This window comes from Schistocerca cancellata, chromosome 5 (assembly GCF_023864275.1).
Source record: "Schistocerca cancellata isolate TAMUIC-IGC-003103 chromosome 5, iqSchCanc2.1, whole genome shotgun sequence".
Classification (NCBI taxonomy): domain Eukaryota; kingdom Metazoa; phylum Arthropoda; class Insecta; order Orthoptera; family Acrididae; genus Schistocerca; species Schistocerca cancellata.
In genome coordinates, this window is record NC_064630.1 from 298,239,536 (window position 1) to 298,261,335 (window position 21,800).

General features: G+C 39.8%; 1 protein-coding gene across 1 annotated transcript in view; it reads right to left on the reverse strand.

Annotated features, from left to right (window-relative positions):
- The window catches only part of LOC126188103 (integrin alpha-4-like), a 506,794-nt gene that overhangs the window by 58,220 nt on the left and 426,774 nt on the right, over positions 1-21,800 (reverse strand). Inside the window, exon 21 of the mRNA XM_049929569.1 lies at positions 12,946-13,042. Coding sequence (XP_049785526.1) covers positions 12,946-13,042 — 97 coding nt within the window. The remainder of the gene's footprint in view (positions 1-12,945; positions 13,043-21,800) is intronic.

Below are 21,800 nucleotides of genomic sequence, written 5' to 3' on the forward strand. Positions count from 1 at the left end.
TAGCCTTACAGCTCTCATAAAATAAATCCAAAATACACATGACACCAATCATTTTTAGGCCATCATAAAAAATCAAAGCATGGGCAGCACAGTTAGCACAAATGCAAGCAAACTGAATTACTTTAAACAATATACTAAGTTCTATGAGCCTAGATCCACTCAACATTTCATCTTCTGCCTTGAAATCATCAATAAAATGCCTCCATCGGCTTTTTTGCTTGAAATAATTTGTTATTTGATGTACAAGCTTGTTTCATGATATGAGAAATATGACTCTTTTTCATTGTTTTAAAAATCTTGTACCCAATATGAGGCATGCTAGAAGGAGTAGGAGTCAGAGTATAAACATTATGATAATATTTAAACTTTCACAGAATATGAAATCATACTGCCATCTGGAATCTATCATTGAACAATCCTTCAGCTGTTAGTGACAATAAGAAGAAACATTTTTAGTGAGAGCCAAGGAACAAGTTAACAGTCACAGAAGAAATCAGATGTGGCTGTAAACAAGCTTTAAAAAAATTATATGTTTAGAGTCTGAGCTGGCATCCAATATTTTGCTGCTTTAATTTTAATGTATTAAACTGACTTCTAAGCCAACGAAAAACTTTCATGATTTTCACTAATTTTTGCATAAACCGCCCCCCCCCCCCACCCCTCCCTTAAGAATTCCTAGGAATATCATTCTGCATTTGAGCAAATATTTTGATAGAGCACACTCAAGTAGTAATTGCCCATGTTCAGGTTAAAGTGAGACAGTTTCATTCATTCAATCAATCGTTTGACAATCTCAATGGGCTTATTTTAATGACCAAAATAGGGGGCCTCAGGATGTTTTCTACAATATATTTTAAGGGTGTGAGTATAAAATGTCTTACTGTAAACAATTTAATACATTTTGATGCTGTATTTTGTGGGCTTTTGCTTTTTGATGAACTGGGAGTGGAAGACATGAATAGGAGCCAATATGTCACCATGTTGCCTTGCAGCTCTGATCAAATGAAGGCATCATAATAGAAGCAAAAAAACTACTGAAACTAAAATTTGCTCTGAGCATGATCAATCCCAACCGATCAATTTTCCACAGTTCCCTCATGTTAGAACAATTTGACATTTTACAGGAAATCAAAAACAGAGCCCCTAAGTGCCATGATTTCTTCACAGTTTGTCAACTGGAAGTCTCTAACGTGTCCATCAATTTTTCTCTGTTCCTCCCACTGCAAGCATCTATTTGATGAATTTTTGTTGCAGAAATATTTATTTCAGAAATTAATCCTCCAGTTGGAGATTTATGATTTGATTTGTAGAAATGCATCTAGAGGGGTTTTGACATCTGCTGCAGTTCCTTTCAGTCTAGGCAAAGTCTTAATACTTTCAGCTCTTATTTTTTGTGATATTCTGGTTAAGTACTTTGAATCATTTACCTATAATGTTTCCTTTCCATGCAGAGATAAAAATATAACTGAACAAGATCATCACCCTCAAGTAGTATTTCTTCAACTGATCTATCATCTTCTTCCCCTTCTTGTAACTACAAATCATAATCTGTGCAGGTATCCTCCTGCTCTATGTTCTTAGTTTTGTAATTCATAATTCTTCCTTCACTCTCGATTTACCCTTCCTCTTCAGCTTCAGACAGTGCATGTAAACACTGATGTATCTCCTCTTTGGTATGAAGTCTGTAATCCCTAAAATGAATTAATGAATCAGGGACCCTTCAAAGCTGAGGATAAACCATGTTCTTTGGGTGATGATCTTCAATCAATTATCTGCCCCCCCCCCCCCCCCCCACCTCTACCATACACTTCCATACTGGCTATCCCTGTATATGGAACAAAGCAACTAACAGAATAGTGAATAAAAGAATAAACACTAACATCGTCAAAAAAACTATGCATCTGTATGTTCTACCATTCACTCCCTACCTACTCAACATAACATAAGAACACCAAGAAAAATAAAGTTATAGTGTTTACATGACAGCCTCCACATTCGAGTTTCAGAAAGATTAGTAGCTGCATGGCAGCTACACTATGTGATCGAATGTATCTGGACACCCCCAAAAACATACGTAATTAATATTAGGTGCATTGTGCTGCCATCTACTGCCAGATACTCCATATCAGCAATCTAACTAGTCATTAGACATCGTGAGAGAACAGAATGGAGTGCTCTCCGGAACTCACGGACTTCAAGTGTGGTCAGGTGATTGAGTATCACTTGCGGCATACGTCTGGACACGAGATTTCCACACTCCTAAACATCCCCAGGTCCACTGTTTCTGATGTGATAGTGAAGTGGAAACATGAAGGGATATGTACAGAACAAAAGGGTACAGGCCGACCTCATCTGTTGACTGACAGAGAGTGTCGACAATCGAAGAGGGTTGTAAAGTGTAATAGGCAGACATCTACCCAGACCATCACACAGGAATTCCAAACTGCATCAGGATCCACTGTAAGTACTATAACAGTTAGGAGGGAGGTGGGAAAACTAGGATTTCATGGTCGAGCAGCTGCTCACAAGCGACACATCATGCTGGTAAATGCCAAACGATGCCTCGCTTGGTACATGGATTGTAAACATTGGATGATTGAACAGTGGAAAAATGTTGTGTGGAGTGGCAAATAATGGTACACAATGTGGCAATCCAATGGCAGGATGTGGGTGTGGTGAATGCTCTGTGAATGTCACCTGACAGCGTGTGTAATGCCAACAGTAAAATTCGGAGGCGGTGGTGTTATGTTGAGGTCAGGTTTTTCATGGAGGGGGCTTGCACCCCTTGTTGTTTTGCATGGCACTATCATGGCAAAGGCCTACACTGATGTTTTAAGCACCTACTTGCTTCTCACCATTGAAGAGCAATTTGGGGTGGCGATTGCATCTTTCAACACGATCGAGCACCTGTTCATAACGCACAGCCTGTGGCAGAGTAGTTAGAAGACAATAACATCTCTGTAATGAACTGGCCTACACAATGGCCTGGTCTGAATCCTACAGAACACCTTTGGGATGTTTTGGAATGCCAGCTTCATGCCAGGTCTCACCGACCAACATTGATTTCTCTCCCCAGTGCAGCACTCCGTGAAGAATAGGCTACCATTCCCCAAGAAACTTTCCAGCAGCTGACTGAAAGTCTGCCTGTGAGAATGGAAGCTGTCATCAAGGCTAAGGGTGGGCCAACACCATACTAATTTGAACATTACCAATGGAGGGCTCCATGAACTTGTAAGTCATTTTCAGCCAGGTGTCCAGATACTTTTGATCACATAGTGTATTTGGTTGTCATCTGCTTTCTGCTTTTCACACTCAACTGGTGCAGTAGCAGCAGTTTTGGCAGGATTGCCTTAGTGCCTTCATATGCTAAAAGAGATTAATTTCACCATAGCTGTCAGATTTTTCTGCCATGGGTCAATCTGAGTACTTTTTTCAGGAAGTAGCTCAATTTGCAGCCAGTTTGCTGCACATACTGCTTCCAGAGGATCAATGAGTGGTTATGGTTTAGCATTATTGAAGCAAGTACCAGACCTTTGGAAGCACCATTGGTGATCGAGCCAGAAAAGGGCACACATGGTGTAAAGGCATATTGGCTGCATTATGGATACAGATACCTCAATAGTCTCAAGATTACAGATGCTTATCTGATCCCAGGTGTAATGGAAACTTTGGATAGTCTGGGACAATACAGGTATTTCTCCCCATGGATCTATGGAGTGGCTATTGTTAGCTAGAAGTAACGCCAGAGAATATTCGAAAAAGAGAATTTACAGTTCCTTTAGAAGACTATAAATATTGATATGACACAGCACATCTGACACACAGTATAGAAAAATGTCAGTTTGCATTGCTGCAGCTGCACACAGGTGTGCTGCACAGGCCCACATGCAGCAACATTTACAGAGTAGTTGGTCTGAAAGCCAATGATCATGCCCTTTAGGATATCAGATAAATCATTCTGTTTCTGCATTACGACTATGACTGCACTGTTTTCCACATCCCTACTGACACACTTAATATACCTTCCACTGCTAGTGCTGCTACCTGACATTTGTGAGTGGTTATTGCAAGCTGATGTCAAACATAGACAGTGGTCAGATTAATGTGGCTGAACCATGTACATTCTTTTGAACATAATGAAGCTTGCTTAAAGAAAAATTAATGAGGTAGTCCATGTTGCACTGATTTATGTTCTTTTGTAAAGGACATTTATTGCTATGTTGAAATATTTTGCTAACAGCATTTCTTAAAAGTCAAGTTATGAATTTGTTTCCATGAAGGAAGAGGTAGGGATTTTGCACTAAAATGTGCCTGTTAATTAATAATGATATACGCATTCATTGTTATAGTCCTCTATACTGGACATAGTGTGGAAATAGGTGTATTGTTTGCCTTTTGCCACCAGCATTTTCTTGAATACCATGTGTTAGAGATTTTCTATTGATATGATATTCACTTATCCTATGAAGTGGATAAAATTAATGTGCCTGTGAGTTTACCATTACATAGTTTTTCACTATGGTTTGTTTATCATTTGAGCAGCCCCTCTTACTGATTAATTTCACATTGAAACTTCATGTCACCATGAATTTCCACACAGAAATTTATTTTCTGAGATGCGGGGATGTGTGAGGATCCTAAATCCTTCCACATCAATATACTTGTCATTCTTTGGGACATTTGGCATAAGTTTATCAATTACATTCATCACAGCTTATGTGTTATATTATTGAAGTTGTTGGTAGATTGGCGGGGTCCAGCATTTTTGAGTAATCATTGTCTGTTTACAATTCATTCTGATACATTTATTGTAGTTGTTTTGGGTGCGCACTTGGTGTTGCAGACTAGCAGCTGATTTCAGCACAGACTGTGTTTGTGAGTCAACATTGGTTTGTTATGACTGCTAATTGTGCTCAAGGGAGAGATGTGCATTTTTGGAAGTAATGGATTCAGTTATAATTATTGATGCATGTACTTTATGCTGCATTCTCATATTGATCAGTTCTGATCAAACAAAAGTTGCAGTGGGGAGTTGGCTAGAGTCTGTCATTAACTGACCACACTCACTAATGTTTTCAGGCTCATTACCCATGCCACATTCTGAGGGTTGAAAGATTTCAGTGTGAAGTGGTTAATGTTGTGTTGTGACACATAGTAAGTTGCTAAAACTGATTGTAGTTGAACTCTTTGAAATAAGCAATAATTTAGGTAATAAACTATACAGTCTGTGATTCATTAATAAATACTCTCAATCAGATTTGGCACTGTCTGCATTCTATATAGTTACCAGGAAGAAAAGTAATTAGAGCAGTATAAGAGGAGAGAGACAGCATTGTTTATATAAGAGGAGAGAGACAGCATTGTTTAATATAGCACACCAGCCAGTTGTGTTATAATGAGAGGTTTATGGAGTGTATGGAATCAAGTACAAAAATCAAATACAAAGGCCCTGGAAAGTCAGGAATAGGTGGGACAATGGAATGCTATGTTACCTGAATACAGTACAGGACAGTGGGTGATGTAGTTAAGTCCTTACACCCTAAATTGCAAGACAAAAAAATTCCTCACTTGTTGCCAGGGTCCATACCATGTAGTCAAGATGACGTCACTGGTGAATGTGAAAATGCAACTTCCTGACCATATTACTGTCTTTCAATTCAGGCAAATCTGACCATTATGGGGTGCTCTGGAATCTTTATCATCATCCCAGCATCAGCCCCAGAAAGGGGAGAGGAGGTAGAAAGGAGAAGAAGGCATACTGAGTGGAGCTGACTGCTCCTTTGCAAATTGTGTAATCATTGTCTTACGCATCGAGACCTAGAGTTGGTCAATGTAAAAAGGAAAGTATAGGGCTTTAAAACTTTATAGAGTTTTATTAGATGCATTTTTTCCATGTTATGTGCAATAATAATGAAAATGTGTGGAGGAAATGATGTACAAATGGTGGAGGAGTGTTGTTTTTATTTGTGTGTATTGGGTTGGTACATAAGTTCATGGTGTTTTTCAATAAGTTCAATAAACACAACAGATATACACAACAGAGACTTTAGTCATTGATAATATATTCTCCTTCACTATTTACAAAAATTTGCCAACACTGGGGTAATTTTTTGGTTCTGCAACTGTAGAAATTGTGTAGTTTTTGTGTGAAGAAATCATTGTGTGATGATCAGGGAGCATTTTTATCTATAAAGGAAGTTACTTGAAGCTGTTCAATAGAGAGCAGAAAAGGCAAAAATCTGAGGGCACTAGATCAATTGGAAAATGTAGGTGTGGAATAACTTCCTGTACAGTGTTTTTTGTCTGTCTAGTAGAATGTGGGCAGAAATTATTGTGGAGTAGCATCACTACACATAGTGTTCCTGTTCTTGTCCTTGGACTAAATCTACAAGACTTCTCAGTTGTTGATAGTAAATGTCAGTGGTGATGGTTACACCTCATGGAACCGATTTGTAGAACACCATGTAGTCATTGTTCCACCAGGTGCACATTTCTTTTGAGAATTTGCCCAGGCCTTTATACAGGGAGTTGCTGCTTTATTTGGGCTCAACCATCCCTCTATTTTCCTTATGTCAGCAGACACCATTTCTCACCACCAGTAACAATACAGGATAGGAATGGTAAGTGTTGTTCATGAGCCAATTGATGATGAGCAAGCAGAGGTACACATATGGTCACTTGGTGAATTTGGCTTAGAGCATGTGGTACTCTTACACCTGATTTTTGGACCTTCCCCACTGCATGCAAATGCTGGACAATGGTGGAATGATGACAGTTCATTACATTTGCCAATTCTTGAGTACAATGACAAAGATCATTGTGGATTAATGCATCTGAACAATCTTTGTCAATCCCCAAATGTCTTCCTGAATGTGGTGAGTCATTAATGCCAAAACAATCCTCCATAAAGTGAAAAAAAATAACAAACAGTTTCTTGCCATGCTCTCTCAAATGGCATTATCCTCATACACAGCACAAATGTTTCTGGCTGCCACCACTGCTGTCAGCCCTCTATTGAACTCAAACAGAAGAATACACTAGAAATGTTCTAATTCCTCCACATGGCACTCTGTTTTCTAGTGTCCATAGTTCCACTAACTGTCTCAAATGACAAAATGGCAATATGTGTCATGATGACAGAATTTTTTTGATCATGTATATAGCCAGTCATGCACTGTGGTTTTCACCTCTTTACCACTTCTGAAATGCCTGCCTTGCATTGATTCTTTGAGTGCATCAAACAGATGACAGTCACTAGGAGTGAATTCTAGTGAATAAGGAGGATGCACCAGACATTCAAATTCAATTTCTTGAATAGTCTCAACTGTATTATGGGCTGTTGTTGCAGCACCCCTGAAGTCAAAAGTCACTATCAATTACTCCTGGTGTTTGCAATGGGTAAAGTCAATTTTTCAGCATTTCTGTATAAGAAATACTGGTTATCATCACTCCAATATCTGTGTAATACTCCAAAATTGCTCCATTTGCATACCAAAAGAGAAGGAACATGACTTTTCCAGCAGATGGTTGAGTGTGCAATTTCTTATTCCTTGTTTGACCTTTTCATTTCTGGTTGGTGACAGTGGACCCAAGTTTCATTGCTTACAATGATTTTTATCAGATATATACATAGCCTTCAACATGGAAAGGATGGAAAAGTCCTTCACAGGCGCCACATGGGGTAGCTGCGCATTCTGAGTTGCCTTGCCACAGATCGAACAGCTTCCCCATCAGTGGTTTGAGTCCTCCCTCGGGCATGGGTGTTTGTGTTGTCCTTAGTGTAAGTGAGTTTATGTTAGATTAAGTAGTGTGTAAGCCTAGGGACTGATGACCTCAGCAGTTTGGTCCCACAGGAACATACCACAAATTTGCAATTTTTTTTTTTTTTCATGGGCACTGACGTGATGGTCTTTCAATTCACCAGTCAACTGACATGGCACCCATCTTGCAGTCATCTTATTGAGGTGCAGTACGTTGGGAACAATGTTCTATGCTGAACCAATACTAATCTTCAAACTTGTGTCTATTTAATTGAGAGTTATGTATCTGTTTTCCTTTACAAGCTCCTCTACCAACAAAATGTTCTTTTCCGTCACCACACGATGGTCTTGGGGCATCCTCCATAAAATTTACAGTGCTTTTAAACTTCCTACTCCACACATACACCTTCTCCAACAACAAACATAATACCACACTGTGCTGTCATTCTGTGATGAATTTAGTTTGGTTTGACACCTTCACTATACAAAACTGGCATCACAGATCACTGCTCAATCAGGGTACATGTTGACAGTGGGGAAGTTATCTTGTAGTTGACGCTGCTGCCTTCGCCTGCATTGGTCATCTTGTTGTGGATGCTGCTGCCTTCTCCTGCATTATAGCATCAATCTGTCACCTGCTGATCACTTTCTGAACCTCAGGGAACACTACTGCCACTTACCAATTCCATCATAAAACTTTTCAAAATTTTATGGGATTTTAAGGTTTTCATTTGAATCACCCTTGTAATATGGTAATTTTGGGGTTCATTTTGTTTCAGAATAAACTTTATATGATAGGAGATGGTGTTAGTTTAGTTTTGTTATATGTATAGTGTAAGTGAAAACCACCTACGGGTATTCTCAGGTTGTAGAATCAGAAGGAACAGTGGAAGCAGTTTATGGGTTGCCATTCCACTTTGGTCTGAACTGTCACAGAGACATACAAAATGGAGTTGTTTCTGGAGAGACAGGTGTGCAAGAATGCCCTAGGGGACATCTCACAACACAGCCATATTTTCAGAAGGCAGGACCCCATACGCCATGTACGACCGAATTGTAGTACGTAGGGAGGTTCAAGGGGAACAGAATACTTAGAACTATGGAACAGTAGGATGCTATGAAAAGAACAAAATGTGGCAACTCCAGACTGACTTTTCAGCTTCCAGCAACAGTAACAGGGGCTACAGAACTGAACTGACCAATAGTACTGTGTTATTTCAAGTTATTCACAATTTGAGAAGGAGCCTTGCATTTGGAGGACTGAATTCTCCTAAGGTGGGAAGGAATATTGTTGCATCAATCACAGACCAGACATTGCAACCTTTATAGGGCATGTAGGCAAGCCACCTATGAAGTCCTGCTGTTGGATGTTAGAATACTGCTGGGATAGGATGCTGCAATATAACTGTCTGCCACAATGATGTACTACACTTTCACATGTCATGGCACAAAGCTGTGCTTCCATAGCCATCTATGCAATCAGGAGGCACATTCCTGTCACAACATAACTGGCCAGAGCAGCCATAAATACCCAACACTCAGCATGGTTCCAGGACATCTGGCTGAAGCTGACACCAAGACAGTCTCCACATAAGTCATCAGTCCAATGTGTGACCAAGCAGCTTCAAATTTCCCTAGCAGCATAGTGAGCTACCTGCTGGTATCTAAGGCACTACTAGATGTGATGGTTGTGAGTCTTGGGCCAGTGGCACCTAGTGAGCACCTGCTCTAGGATGTCTTCATGTGTCACTCCAGGTGACTCCAAGGGCTCTGAGTTTGGTGCAAGGCATCAGTGTGCCTGACATGCTGTTCATGGCTGCAGCCATGTTAGCTCACTGGCTGCTGGGATGCCTTTTGTGTGTAAGCAAGGTCATCCACTGTCCACAGTTCTTGCACTAAGACAACAACTGGCTGATCAGTCCATATTTGCAATTCAACTAAGCTAAGCATACTGCTGAGAGTTATGTTGAAGTAGCAATGATTGCCATGAATGTCTCTGCATGGAAGTCTTGCAGAATAAAGACTGTTAATACTGAATGAACTCTCCTGATTCTGCACTCATTGTGATACCAGTAGATTGTAACTCATAGTTCCTGCATGTGCCTTCAAGGGGCAGGGCAGAAGCGATCATCTTGGCTGATAGTGGTGGTGTGTGCATTGCCAGTACCATTAGATTAATTATCAGGCTTCTTAAACCTCTTATGTTCTGTTAGAAACCTGCAAATGTATTTCATACTTTTCATTGTCCATGCTGCAACATTCCCCCCCTCTCCCCATTAACTGTTGCAACTGTATCAGTTGTTATTTGGAAGCTATGTCTTTTGGAAAATTTTACTTCAAAAGTGATAAGTAAAAATATCACAGATACTGGACAGTCAGAAGTCCTATTACACTTCAAATGAATTAGTTTCATTCACAGTTAGTGTGGCTTACAGAATTTGTTTCAAACAGCTTCTTCTCATTGCTTATTTGTACCTTTACGTGCCTGTACCCATGAAGCTTATGATTTTATCTAAAGAATATGGTAAATGAATGAATGTGTTACTATGATTCCAGATAGTCACAGCAAGACAGAAATAAAAAAGGAATGCAATCACTTTTTTATTGTTCTTCTCCTTTTATTGATGTGGCAGTCAGTTGATAACATAGGACCCTTTGTATTCTTAGGCATATTGAGGATGACAGTAAATGAGATGGATGTAGGCAACACTGTCAGCTGTGATGTTTAGTGAGGTAACACACTAAGTAGAATTCTGTCCTGATGCATCTTATTAGAAGTGAGGCAGTAATTTTTATAGTTTAATTATCATGAGTCAATGGGTGAATATAAGTAATTTAAATAGTAAAGGTAACAAGTCACTGAATAGTTGAAGTACTGCATTGTTCATAGGTACATCATGCGCGCGCACGAACGCACGCACACACACACACACACACACACACACACACACACACACACACACACACACACACACACACGTATGGCTATATTATCCCAGCTGATTGCATTGTTCTAGTACTGTACCTCAACTAGCATGAAGGGTTGTGTCAAATGAAGTGGACAAGGGGAGAAAAGAGTTAGGGAGAGGGGTTGGGGAAGGGTGGTTGATGCCTGTGAGGAGGAGCCACAAGGAGCACAGGATAGGAATGTGTAACCTGTGAGCTCATTCTGGTCACAGTCAGAGGGGTTGTGTGCAGTGCCTGATGATTTGAAGGAGTAGACTGGGAGGGGAAGATAGAGCAAAGGAAGAGGGAGACCACAGAAAAGGTGGGTGAGTGCAGGAAGAGTGAAGTTAGGATTGTGGGGCACATATGGAGGTGGTCATGGGGCAGGGGCTGTTGAAGATTGAGGCCAGTTTTATGAGAATAAAGGATATGTTGGAAGCAAAACTCCCATCTATGTAATTTAAAGAAACTGGAGTTGAGGAAGGATCCACATGGCTTGGGTTGTAATGCCACCATGAAATCCGACATGTTCAGCTACATGTTCTGTGACTGGGGTGATTAACTGTGCTCTAGCCACTGTTTGGCAGTTGATGGACAGCTGATTGCTAGTCATCCACACTTAAAATGCTGTGCTAATATTAGAGCACAGCTGGTATGTGATATGACTGTTTTCACAGGTGATGCCCCCTCTGAAGGGACAGGAAAGCCTGTGATAGGAGTAGAATATATTGTGATGGTTCGTTCTTCCAGATATATTTTGTGCTGTTTCTTCCATGGGGGTATGACATACATGACAAGGAGTAGTGAGTACCTCAGGTGGTAAGGTGAACTAGGATGTTACATAGATTGGAGGAAAGACAGAACACCCACTTTGAGGGGTGAGAGATATTATGGGTAGTATAATTCTTATTTATGGGCCTGATGATAAGTAACTGAAACCCTAGGAAAGAATATAGTTCAGTTGTTCCAGTCAAGGATGATATTGTGACAAAGGGGGTGTTCCTTTGCACCTGGTTCCTGGATGCTGTCAGAGCATATGGCAAAGGATATCTGTCTGCAGATTATGTCTGGGGTCAGTGAAGGCTTTGGTAATACCTTCAGCATACTAGGAAAGGGACTGCTTGACACTGCAGATGAACTACCCTTTGGTGACCGCTTGACACTACAGATGAACTATCCTTGGGTGACCAGACTATACTGAAGTGACATTTTGGCTTGGATGGGATAGCAGGTATCAGACTGCATGTTCTGTTGTTGATTAGTGAGCTTGATATGGACAGAGGCTTTGACAGAGTCATAAGAAAAGTGGAGGTCAATGTCCAGGAAGGTGGGGCACTGAGCTGAGGAGAACCAGGTGGAGCAGACGGAGGAGATGTTGCAGCTGCGGAAGAATTTGGATGTAGTGTCTTCATCCTGGGTCTAGATCATGAAGATATTGTCAGTATACATGAATCCATCTTGGTGTTTGGGATTTTGGGTAGCTGGGAACATTTCCTCTAGATGCTCATTAAACAGGCTGGCATAAGAGTTTCCATATGGGTGTCCTTGGTGATTGTGTGGATTTGTTTGTTACCTTTTCCTAACAGGAGACATATTTTAGTGCTAGGAAGTAATTAAGTACACATATAAGGAATAAGAAGATGGTTTTGGATTCAGAAAGATGCAGAGAGAAGTAGGGTTCAACAGTGCCATAGTGGATGTTTCTTTTATAGCAAGGTGAGGGATGAGAGTGGCTGATAGTAGGGAAGTCATTCCTGTCTGATGTGGGAACTTCGGCTGAGGGCACCTAGTTGAGGTATTGGTTAACAAGAGCTGAGATCCTTTTGGTGGCATTTGGGATTGTCAGATTTATGGATTTTGAGAAGCATGTAGAAGGAGGATGTGTTGGGTGGTTGGGGTGAGGAGGGAGAATGATTCTGGGTAAATCTTCTGAGATGGGCCTTAGGATTTGAGCAGGGACAGGTTATCCTGGACACTTTTGGATGGAATCATCATGGCAGAGCTTATAAGTTGAAGGATCAAACATTTTCTGGGTGCCTTCTGTCAGACATTCAACCCACCAGCCAAGCAACTGCACAAGCACATTGTAGCTATAATGGTAAGAGTGAGTTTACTATTTAGTTCTGAAGAAGGATTTGTCCAAAAGCTAGCAAAGTTTTTAGTCTAGTTTGTTTGCCTATTTATAAAACTACTAAATTCATATTATGTACCATCTTGCCATGTAGCTTTAGGGACATACCTGTCAGTATCAGAACGAATTAAATTTTTTGGTTCTTTCACATCTACACTTCCATTGGTAGATAGCAAGATAATGTTCTTTTTCTTCATTATGTTTCCTGGAAAGTGAAGAAAAACAATAACAATTCAGTCTCTGTAACTTTTATTAATGCAGTAAAATGTCAATTTAGTATCATGATAGACAGTTTTTGATCTAAATGTATATAAAAAATTAAAACTGTGATTATTAAAATTATGCATCACAATAATATGAACAGTGTATAGTTCAGACATCTGAGGAGTGAAGCTATTTTTAGACTGAAAAAAAGCACTTTAAGCAGAAAAATGCTTTGATCTTTTCTCATCTCATACTTACTTCCCTTTGGTGGATGTGCTGGTGTACATACCATGACATGTACTTAAGGAAAACTCAAATCATGTGCTACTGAAATTATTTTGAATGTACAAGGGTAAAAGATGCCGAATGACAAAGAGGGAGGACTCACAAAAAATAAAATTATAAAATGAGATCTTAGACTCTGAAATCTTGGAACCACTGGATCTAAAGTGTAATGAAAAGGTCAAGTGAGGTCATTTCTTCATTTAAGGATTGCATTTTCTACAAACAAAAGGGTACTAAAAGACAGAAATTTAAGCAAATTGGTCACAGAGAAAGTAATCCATATGAGAAATAAAGTTTTACTTCTATCACTGCTTAAATAAAAAAAATATTTATTTATCTAACTCTCTACAAAATTGAAGGAAGAGCACTTTCAACTTCTGAAATAAACAAAAGCTTGCTTTATTAGGATTCTCTCTCTCTCTCTCTCTCTCTCTCTCTCTCTCTCTCTCTGTCGCTCTGTAAAACTCTCTTTATACTCTGAATGGTTTGATATGGTCCATCACAACTTCCTCTCCACACCCATTTCAGAGTAGCACTCCTGTTCTTTTTTGGATACATTTCAATCTCTTTTTTTACCATTTCCCTCTAATACTGTGGAAATTATTCCTGATATCTTAACATAATATCTATCATACTGTCTCTTCTCATTGTCAATATTTTACACATGTTCCTCTCCTAACTGAGTCTGTTAAAGACCTCCTGACTTCTTATCTTATTATAGACTCTTGTAGAAATAGTTTTCGTAATCTTAAAATATACACAACTACATGCCAATATATTTTTTCTCTCATGTGTTTTGTTTGTAAAAATATAGATATATTTCAACCAAACAGTAATTATCATGAGCATAACACACGGAGGAAGAATGACATACACAGTGAACTCAGAAATTTGAGCTTGGCACAAAAGGGTGTCCACTACACTGGAGCAAAACTCTTCAATGCTCTTCCTCCCGAAATAAAGACAAAGATTCATAACAATAGTGAGTTTAAGAAAGCTCTAAAAATATTTTTGCTAGAAAAAGCTTTTTACAGTCTAGATGAATTTTTAACTAAATAAATTGTAATATTTTAATACTATATAATACAAGTTGACATAATGCCACTATGAATTTTATTTAACCTGAGCTCTGTAACTGTGTGTGCTCCATATCTGTTTTATGTAGTGTTTTAATGATTCTAAGGAAATATGTATTTTCTTTTTCTGTATTGCTGCCCAAAGAATTTACTGTATAAATTTTTATATAATTATGTACTCAAATTTCTGAATATGCTATAAGATTATCAGATTGTATTTGTAAAAACCTGACTCGTTCCACGTCCTTGTGTATCCAACACAGTTGGACCTATGGAACACGAAATAAATCAAATCAACCTAATTTTGGAGATATTTCTACAGCATAACATCTTAAATGCTTTGATGCTCCTGTTTTCCAAATTTCTCACAGTTCATCATTCATTCCCACACACAGATATGCTCCAGGCATATATTCTCAGAAAATTTTCCTTCAAATTGAAGCTAATGTATGACCGTAGCAAACTTCTTTTAGCTAGGAATGGCCTTTTTGCCAGTGCTTGTCTGATTTTTATGTTTACTTGCTTCATCCATCATATGTTATTTTGCTTACAACTATAAGTTTTCCTGATAAGCAAAAACAAAAGAGACATTCTTTTACCCTTAATTTTAATCCCATTCCTGAGCTTATCTTTTATTTCAGTCATTGTTTCTTTGATGTACAATTGAACAGCATGGAAGAAAGACTGCATCCCTGTCTTAAATAGTTTTTAATCTGAGCACTTCATCCTTGGTTGTGCATTCTTATTGTTCCTTCTTTGTTCTGTAGTTACTATCACAGTAAGATTTGTTGGCATGATAACAGCATTTGACAATGTAAAATGTCCAAGATGTTCACAATTCTCAGGGAAATAGCTACATGCTATAGGGAAATATGGGTGTTATACAATTACAGAACTGACTTAATGTATTGAACAGTCTACTGAGCATAGAATATGTATTTAGAGTAAACTGGAGAAAGACAAAAGTAATAAGGGCAGAAATGAGATTACTTATTTAGTTAATATCAAAATTGTGGCCCAAAAAGTAGATGAGTGAAGGAATTCTCCTACCTTGAAGGTTGACTGGGTGTGGAGTACACAAGACGGTCTTTTAGCTTAGGAAATTCTCAACCCATTTCAGACAATAATAGCTATAGGAGACCCAATATAGAGTGGGATTCAAAAGTGAAATCATAAAAATCCAAGTGATCAACTTGTAACATTTCCTGGCCATACCTGTGTGTTAGCACTGTTTCACTTTTGTAGCCATCTCAGGCAACTTTTGCTCACAGGGGAAGGAATTTTAGTTTAAGCTGAAGATAATGGGCTGGGGTTTCCCTAACCCTGCTAAATGGTGGCGGCTGGAACCTATTAGATGGTCTTGGTGAGAAATTTCCCCATGACAGTGGTTATAGAGAGGGCCTCACGATGTCCTGTCAAGGGGCAGAAACTGACATGTTGAAAGCAAGAGCAGGATAATGGCCAATGACAGGGCTTACTTTTTGCTCTTGATTTCTGACTGGCTGAAAGGCCTGTATTTTAAACAGTTTTGTGAAGTGGTATGGAGCTCACAAAATAGTGGCGTCCCACATTGTGTAGGGAAGACATGTGTCCTCAGAGGTGTAGTTGGTATTTTTGATCTGTATTCCGGAAATCTGGGTTTTATATCCATCATTATCAATACTGGGACTGAGTGCAGTACAGAAAACTGACAGTATTTGTAGTGTATTCTCATGGCTGGCAAGTGATTTTTGCTTAGGCATTTTCCAGTTGTGCTTTATGAGTTGTGAGGAGTAATAAGTGTCAACTTGTGTGGTAAGTTACGTCTATATGAAAATTGGAGATTTTAGCTAATTGTAAGTGGTAGTTAGATAAAAACTGAAGGACTTGGCTAAAAGTTATTTTTTATTTGGTGAAAACTACATCTGCATAGTGCAAATCCAATAGTGATGCTTTTACAGTGAGCTTCTCCTGGTTGATACTGAACTGTATTCCCATTTGGTTGTCAGGAAATTATCAATGGCAATTGCTAATAGCAAGTAGAAAGTGATTTAGTGAACTGTTAGTCATGACACATTTCAACCCGCTCATTGGATCCTGGAATAATACCTGCAAGTAGTTAGGTGGTAGTTGGATTTGTGAGAATAACCCTGTCTTGCAGGTCAAAGTGTGGCTGGTTACCATTATTTAATCTGATTGAGCAGTGAATCATGTCATTGGTCTCACATTCTGCATACTGCCTACAGAGAATCTGGCCATGGCTGTGAGTGTGATTTCATATGACGCCATGGAAGCTTTATATATGAATAAAAGGAACATTTCAGCTGGTGACACCTTTGCCAGGATTGAAATCGCCACACACAACTGCATCGTCTTTGGCTGGAAGCACCAGCAATCATACCTTTACCAGCCATAGACATAAAATTTGCATCCTTACCCATGGGAGAGATCAACTGTTGCATCAATTTTAATATCATCGTTGGCTGCTTGTTGAAGAAAAACAGTAACTTATATGCTAAGGCTGAGCACAATTCATGTTTTACAGTTTGAGTGTAAGTTATTGGTTTTGTATTGTTTCATATTTTCCTCATAAGTCCTTCAAATTGCTGAAATCTATGATCATGATTTAGCATTTAGGGGAGATATTTGTGAAGGAGTGGGTGGAAGATTTTAAGTGTTTCAATTTCTGTGAGCTTTTGGCAAGTTTGGATCACTGGAGAAGGTGGAAAGCCAAGGTATGGTACCCACAAGAAGGAAATTGAAAAACCCAATGTAAGAAAGAAATTTTGAAGCCATTTTAATTTTGAAACCTAATGTAATAACACAGATTCCAGATAATGTACTGAACAATATAATTAATGACTTACACAATGTAAAATGGAAAAATATATGAGTGCTAAGTCAAATTCTGGACAGTGAGCTTAGGGAGGAAGTGAACAGCATCAACACAAAATGTGTGGAAAAATGTAGGAGTACAGAAGAATCTAAGCTATCTTCTGAAGGAGAAAGTGAGAATTTTAAAGAATATGCAAAAGAGGTGATTTAGGAGACAAAATTTCTTATTATCAGGTTGGAATAGTCTATATCACAGAAGTAGGGCACTATAAGAAACCATAAGTATCTAACCATGTGTTCACAGAAAGCTCATCATAAGAAGCTGATACAGGACCTGAAACAGAAGACTCAAATGAAACTGAAGAGATGGTATCTGAATTTGAAACTGTTGTAGCACAGTCAGATGTGCCTGAAATTTTGGCTGTGTCTGATAGCGAGACCTTCCAGAAATGGGAGCTATTCCAGTGCTAAAGCTAGAGAAAGTTTATTCTGCATCATTATTGGAAAAAGCATGGGTATTTTATCATGTTACGATCAACTGCAGGATCCATCTGACACAAGGAATCCATGCAGGAAAGGATGTACTGTTGCCTCTCATGTCTATATGTTTGGGTGTTGTGAAAAGTGCATCTATCAGTTTTCAAGAGTGAGAAGTGTTTGTGTATGCATTTCACAAGAGAAGCAGGAAGAAGACACACAAGAAATGAAAGAACTGGTCTCAAGGTTTTTTCAGGAATGTAGGAGTCAGAGAGCAGCAAAGCAAATTTTTTAAATGGCTGCACTTCCCAAGGAGCCTGGATGCTGAGACTGGCTGACAACATTTGCAGTCATGAGCACAAACATGACTTCCTCAAATTCTCGTATAGTTATGACACATGTGATACATGAGGTGGTTTTCCACCAAAATCTGTCACAAGTGCATAAGACAGAATTTCCATCAGAGCTTCAACGACTGAAGAAATTGCTAGGTGATGGTTCAAATCCTCCCATGATATTTTCTAACTCTACTTCATCTGATGCTGAAATCTCCTGACCGTTCTCAGTGATCCTTTTTATATATAATGTATTTAGCATAATGTACTTTTTATATGTGCTGTGCTAGTATAAAATCTCTCTTTGGCATAGAAATTCAAGAATTACATGTCTGCAGAAATAATTCATGACAGTGAGTGAAATATTCCTCTGTCAGTAGTTGAAAATTGTTCTTAAATAAATATGTTGCCACCATTAAATAGGCTTTGAAAACACAAACAGCTAACAACTGTAGGATATGGAATCTGTAGCAACAGCCCTTACTTTATAACAAAAGAGGTACATCTAACATCCAATTCCATGAAATATTGTACAGCTTCTAGTAAATACTGAAAATATGCAACATATTACTGAAAACGAAGATGATGTAACTTACCAAACGAAAGTGTTGGTATGTTGATAGACTCACAAACAAATACAAACACGCACACAAAATTCAAGCTTTCGCAACCAACGGTTGCTTCATCAGGAAAGAGGGAAGGAGAGGAAAAGACGAAAGGATGTGGGTTTTAAGGGAGAGGGTAAGGAGTCGTTCCAATCCCGGGAGCGGAAGGACTTACCTTAGGGGAAAAAAGGACAGGTATACACTAGCTCATACACACATATCCATCCGCACTTACACAGACACAAGCAGACATATGTAAAGGCAAAGAATTTGGGCAGAGATGTCAGTCGAGGCGGAAGTACAGAGGCAAAGATGATGTTGAATGACAGGTGAGGTAAGAGTGGTGGCAACTTGAAATTAGTGGAGGTTGAGGCCTGGTGGGTAACAGGAAGAGTGGATATATTGAAGGGCAAGTTCCCATCTCTGGAGTTCTGGTAGGTTGATGTTAGTGGGAAGTATCCAGATAACCCGGACGGAGTAAATCTGTGCCAAGATGTACTGGCCGTGCACCAAGGCATGTTTAGCCACAGGGTGATCCTCATTACCAACAAACACTGTCTGCCTGTGTCCATTCATGCGAATGGACAGTTTTTTGCTGGACATTCCCACATAGAACGCTTCACAGTGTAGGCAGGTCAGTTGGTAAATCACGTGGGTGCTTTCACACGTGGCTCTGCCTTTGATCGTGTACACCTTCCGGGTTACAGGACTGGAATAGGTGGTGGTGGGAGGGTGCATGGGACAGGTTTTACACCGGGGGCGTTTACAGGGGTAGGAGCCAGAGGGTAGGGAAGGTGGTTTGGGGATTTCATAGGGATGAACTAAGAGGTTACGAAGGTTAGGTGGACGGCGGAAAGACACTCTTGGTGGAGTGGGGAGGATTTCATGAAGGATGGATCTCATTTCAGGGCAGGATTTGAGGAAGTCGTATCCCTGCTGGAGAGCCACATTCAGAGTCTGATCCAGTCCCAGAAAGTATCCTGTCACAAATGGGGCACTTTTGGGGTTCTTCTGTGGGAGGATCTGGGTTTGAGGGGATGAGGAAGTGGCTCTGGTTATTTGCTTCTGTACCAGGCCGGGAGGGTAGTTGCGGGATGTGAAAGCTGTTTTCAGGTTGTTGGTGTAATGGGTCAGGGATTCAGGACTGGAGCAGATTTGTTTGCCATGAAGACCTAGGCTTTAGGGAAGGGACCATGTGATATGGAATGGGTGGCAGCTGTCATAATGGAGGTACCGTTGCTTGTTGGTGGGTTTGATGTGGATGGATGTGCGAAGTTGGCCATTGGATAGATGCAGGTCAACGTCAAGGAAAGTGGCATGGTATTTGGAGTAGGACCAGGTGAATCTGATGGAACCAAAGGAGTTGAGGTTGGAGCAGAAATTCTGGAGTTCTTCTTCACTGTGAGTCCAGATAATGAAGATGTCATCAATAAATCTGTACCAAACTTTGGGTTGGCAGGCCTGGGTAACCAGGAAGGCTTCCTCTGAATGACCCATAAATATGACTCTTGAAGTTTTCCTGGTGTATCAAATATTCCACAAGATTTCGGTATTGCAGCTGGATCTCATCGACTTCTTTCCATGATATTTCGGCTGACAACCTTACAGCCATCTTCAGGCGAGTGTTTGACACTGGAGATTGCTAGTACAAGTAGCTCTATTTATACCTAAAAGTGCCGCAAGACGCGCATGTGCAAGTTACCATTGCATACGTGCCACCTGTCGATTCCAAGGCCCTCTATAATATTACTGCATCTATGGAGCGCAAACGAATGTGTGAAACATGTAAAACATGCATGCAGATGTGTCCCAAACAATAAAATGCAAAATTTCAATATTAAAATTAAAATTACTTGTCGCTCGACATGTCAGAAGCCATAAAAAGTTTTCTTTTGGTTGATATTAAAGAAATCTATGGGTCCCAGGCCTTATTCAATTGAAAGCCGCCATCACAATTAATCAGATTTTCCACCAAATGTATTTCCATGGATTCCTTAACAACTGCATCCCAGAAGGATCTCGATGGGGCCAAGATTTTCGTGGCAGAATAATCCATAGTATGTCCTGTGGAAATACAATGTTCGGCTATGGCCGACTTACTGGGCTGTAAAAGGCGAGTGTGGCACTCATGTTCAATGCAGCGGTCGTGTGCGTGTGGTCTGACCAATGTAGGCTTTCTCACACTTGCAAGGTATTTTATAAATTCCAGCCTTCCGTAATCCCAGATCATCCTTTGCTGAACCCAGAAGAGCATGAGTCTTTGTAGGTGGCCGGAAGATTGCTTTCACACAATGTTTCTTTAAAATTCTGCCTATTTTCGATGAAATGTTCCCGACATATGGGAGAAATGCTCTGGACTTAAACACCTCCTTATCATCTTGATCTTGTGGGTGGTCATGTCTTTTCATCCTTAAAGCAGTGCTGACCTGATGTGCAGAATATTCATTATGTTGAAATACAGATTTCAAGTGCTCTAATTCGTCTGCAAGGCTGTCTTTATCAGACACGACATGTGCCCTATGTACCAACGTTCGAAGGACGCCCATAGTTTGTGACGGGTGATGACAGCTTGATGCCTGCATGTACAGGTCCATATGCGTGGGTTTTCGATAGACAGAATGCCCCAATGACCCATCCACCCTGCGATTAACCATGACGTCCAGAAATGGTAGGCAACCATCCTTTTTAACTTCCATCATAAACTGAATGTTTGTGTGGATGGAATTCAGATGTTGTGAAAACCGTGAAACCTCTTCTTCACCGTGAGGCCACACTACAAAAGTATCGTCCATGTACCGCCAGAAGACTGTTGGCTTAAATATCGCCGAATCGAGAGCCCTCTCCTCAAAGTCTTCCATATAAAAGTTTGCTACCAGAGGGACAGAGGACTACCCATGGCAACTCCATCAAGTTGCTCAAAATATTCATTATTAAATAGAAAGTAAGTAGAGGAAAGGGCATGGTGGAAAGCGCCGTTATATCGTCCGTAAACTTATTGCCGATAAGTGACAATGAATCCAAAAGAGGGACCCTCGTGAAGAGTGAAACGACATTGAAACTTACTAACAAGTCCGAATCCTTCAGCTGTAGTGTTCTCAGTCTGTTGATAAAGTCCGCAGAGTTGCGAATATGGTGCGTACATTTGCCAACAAAAGGACTCAGTCGAT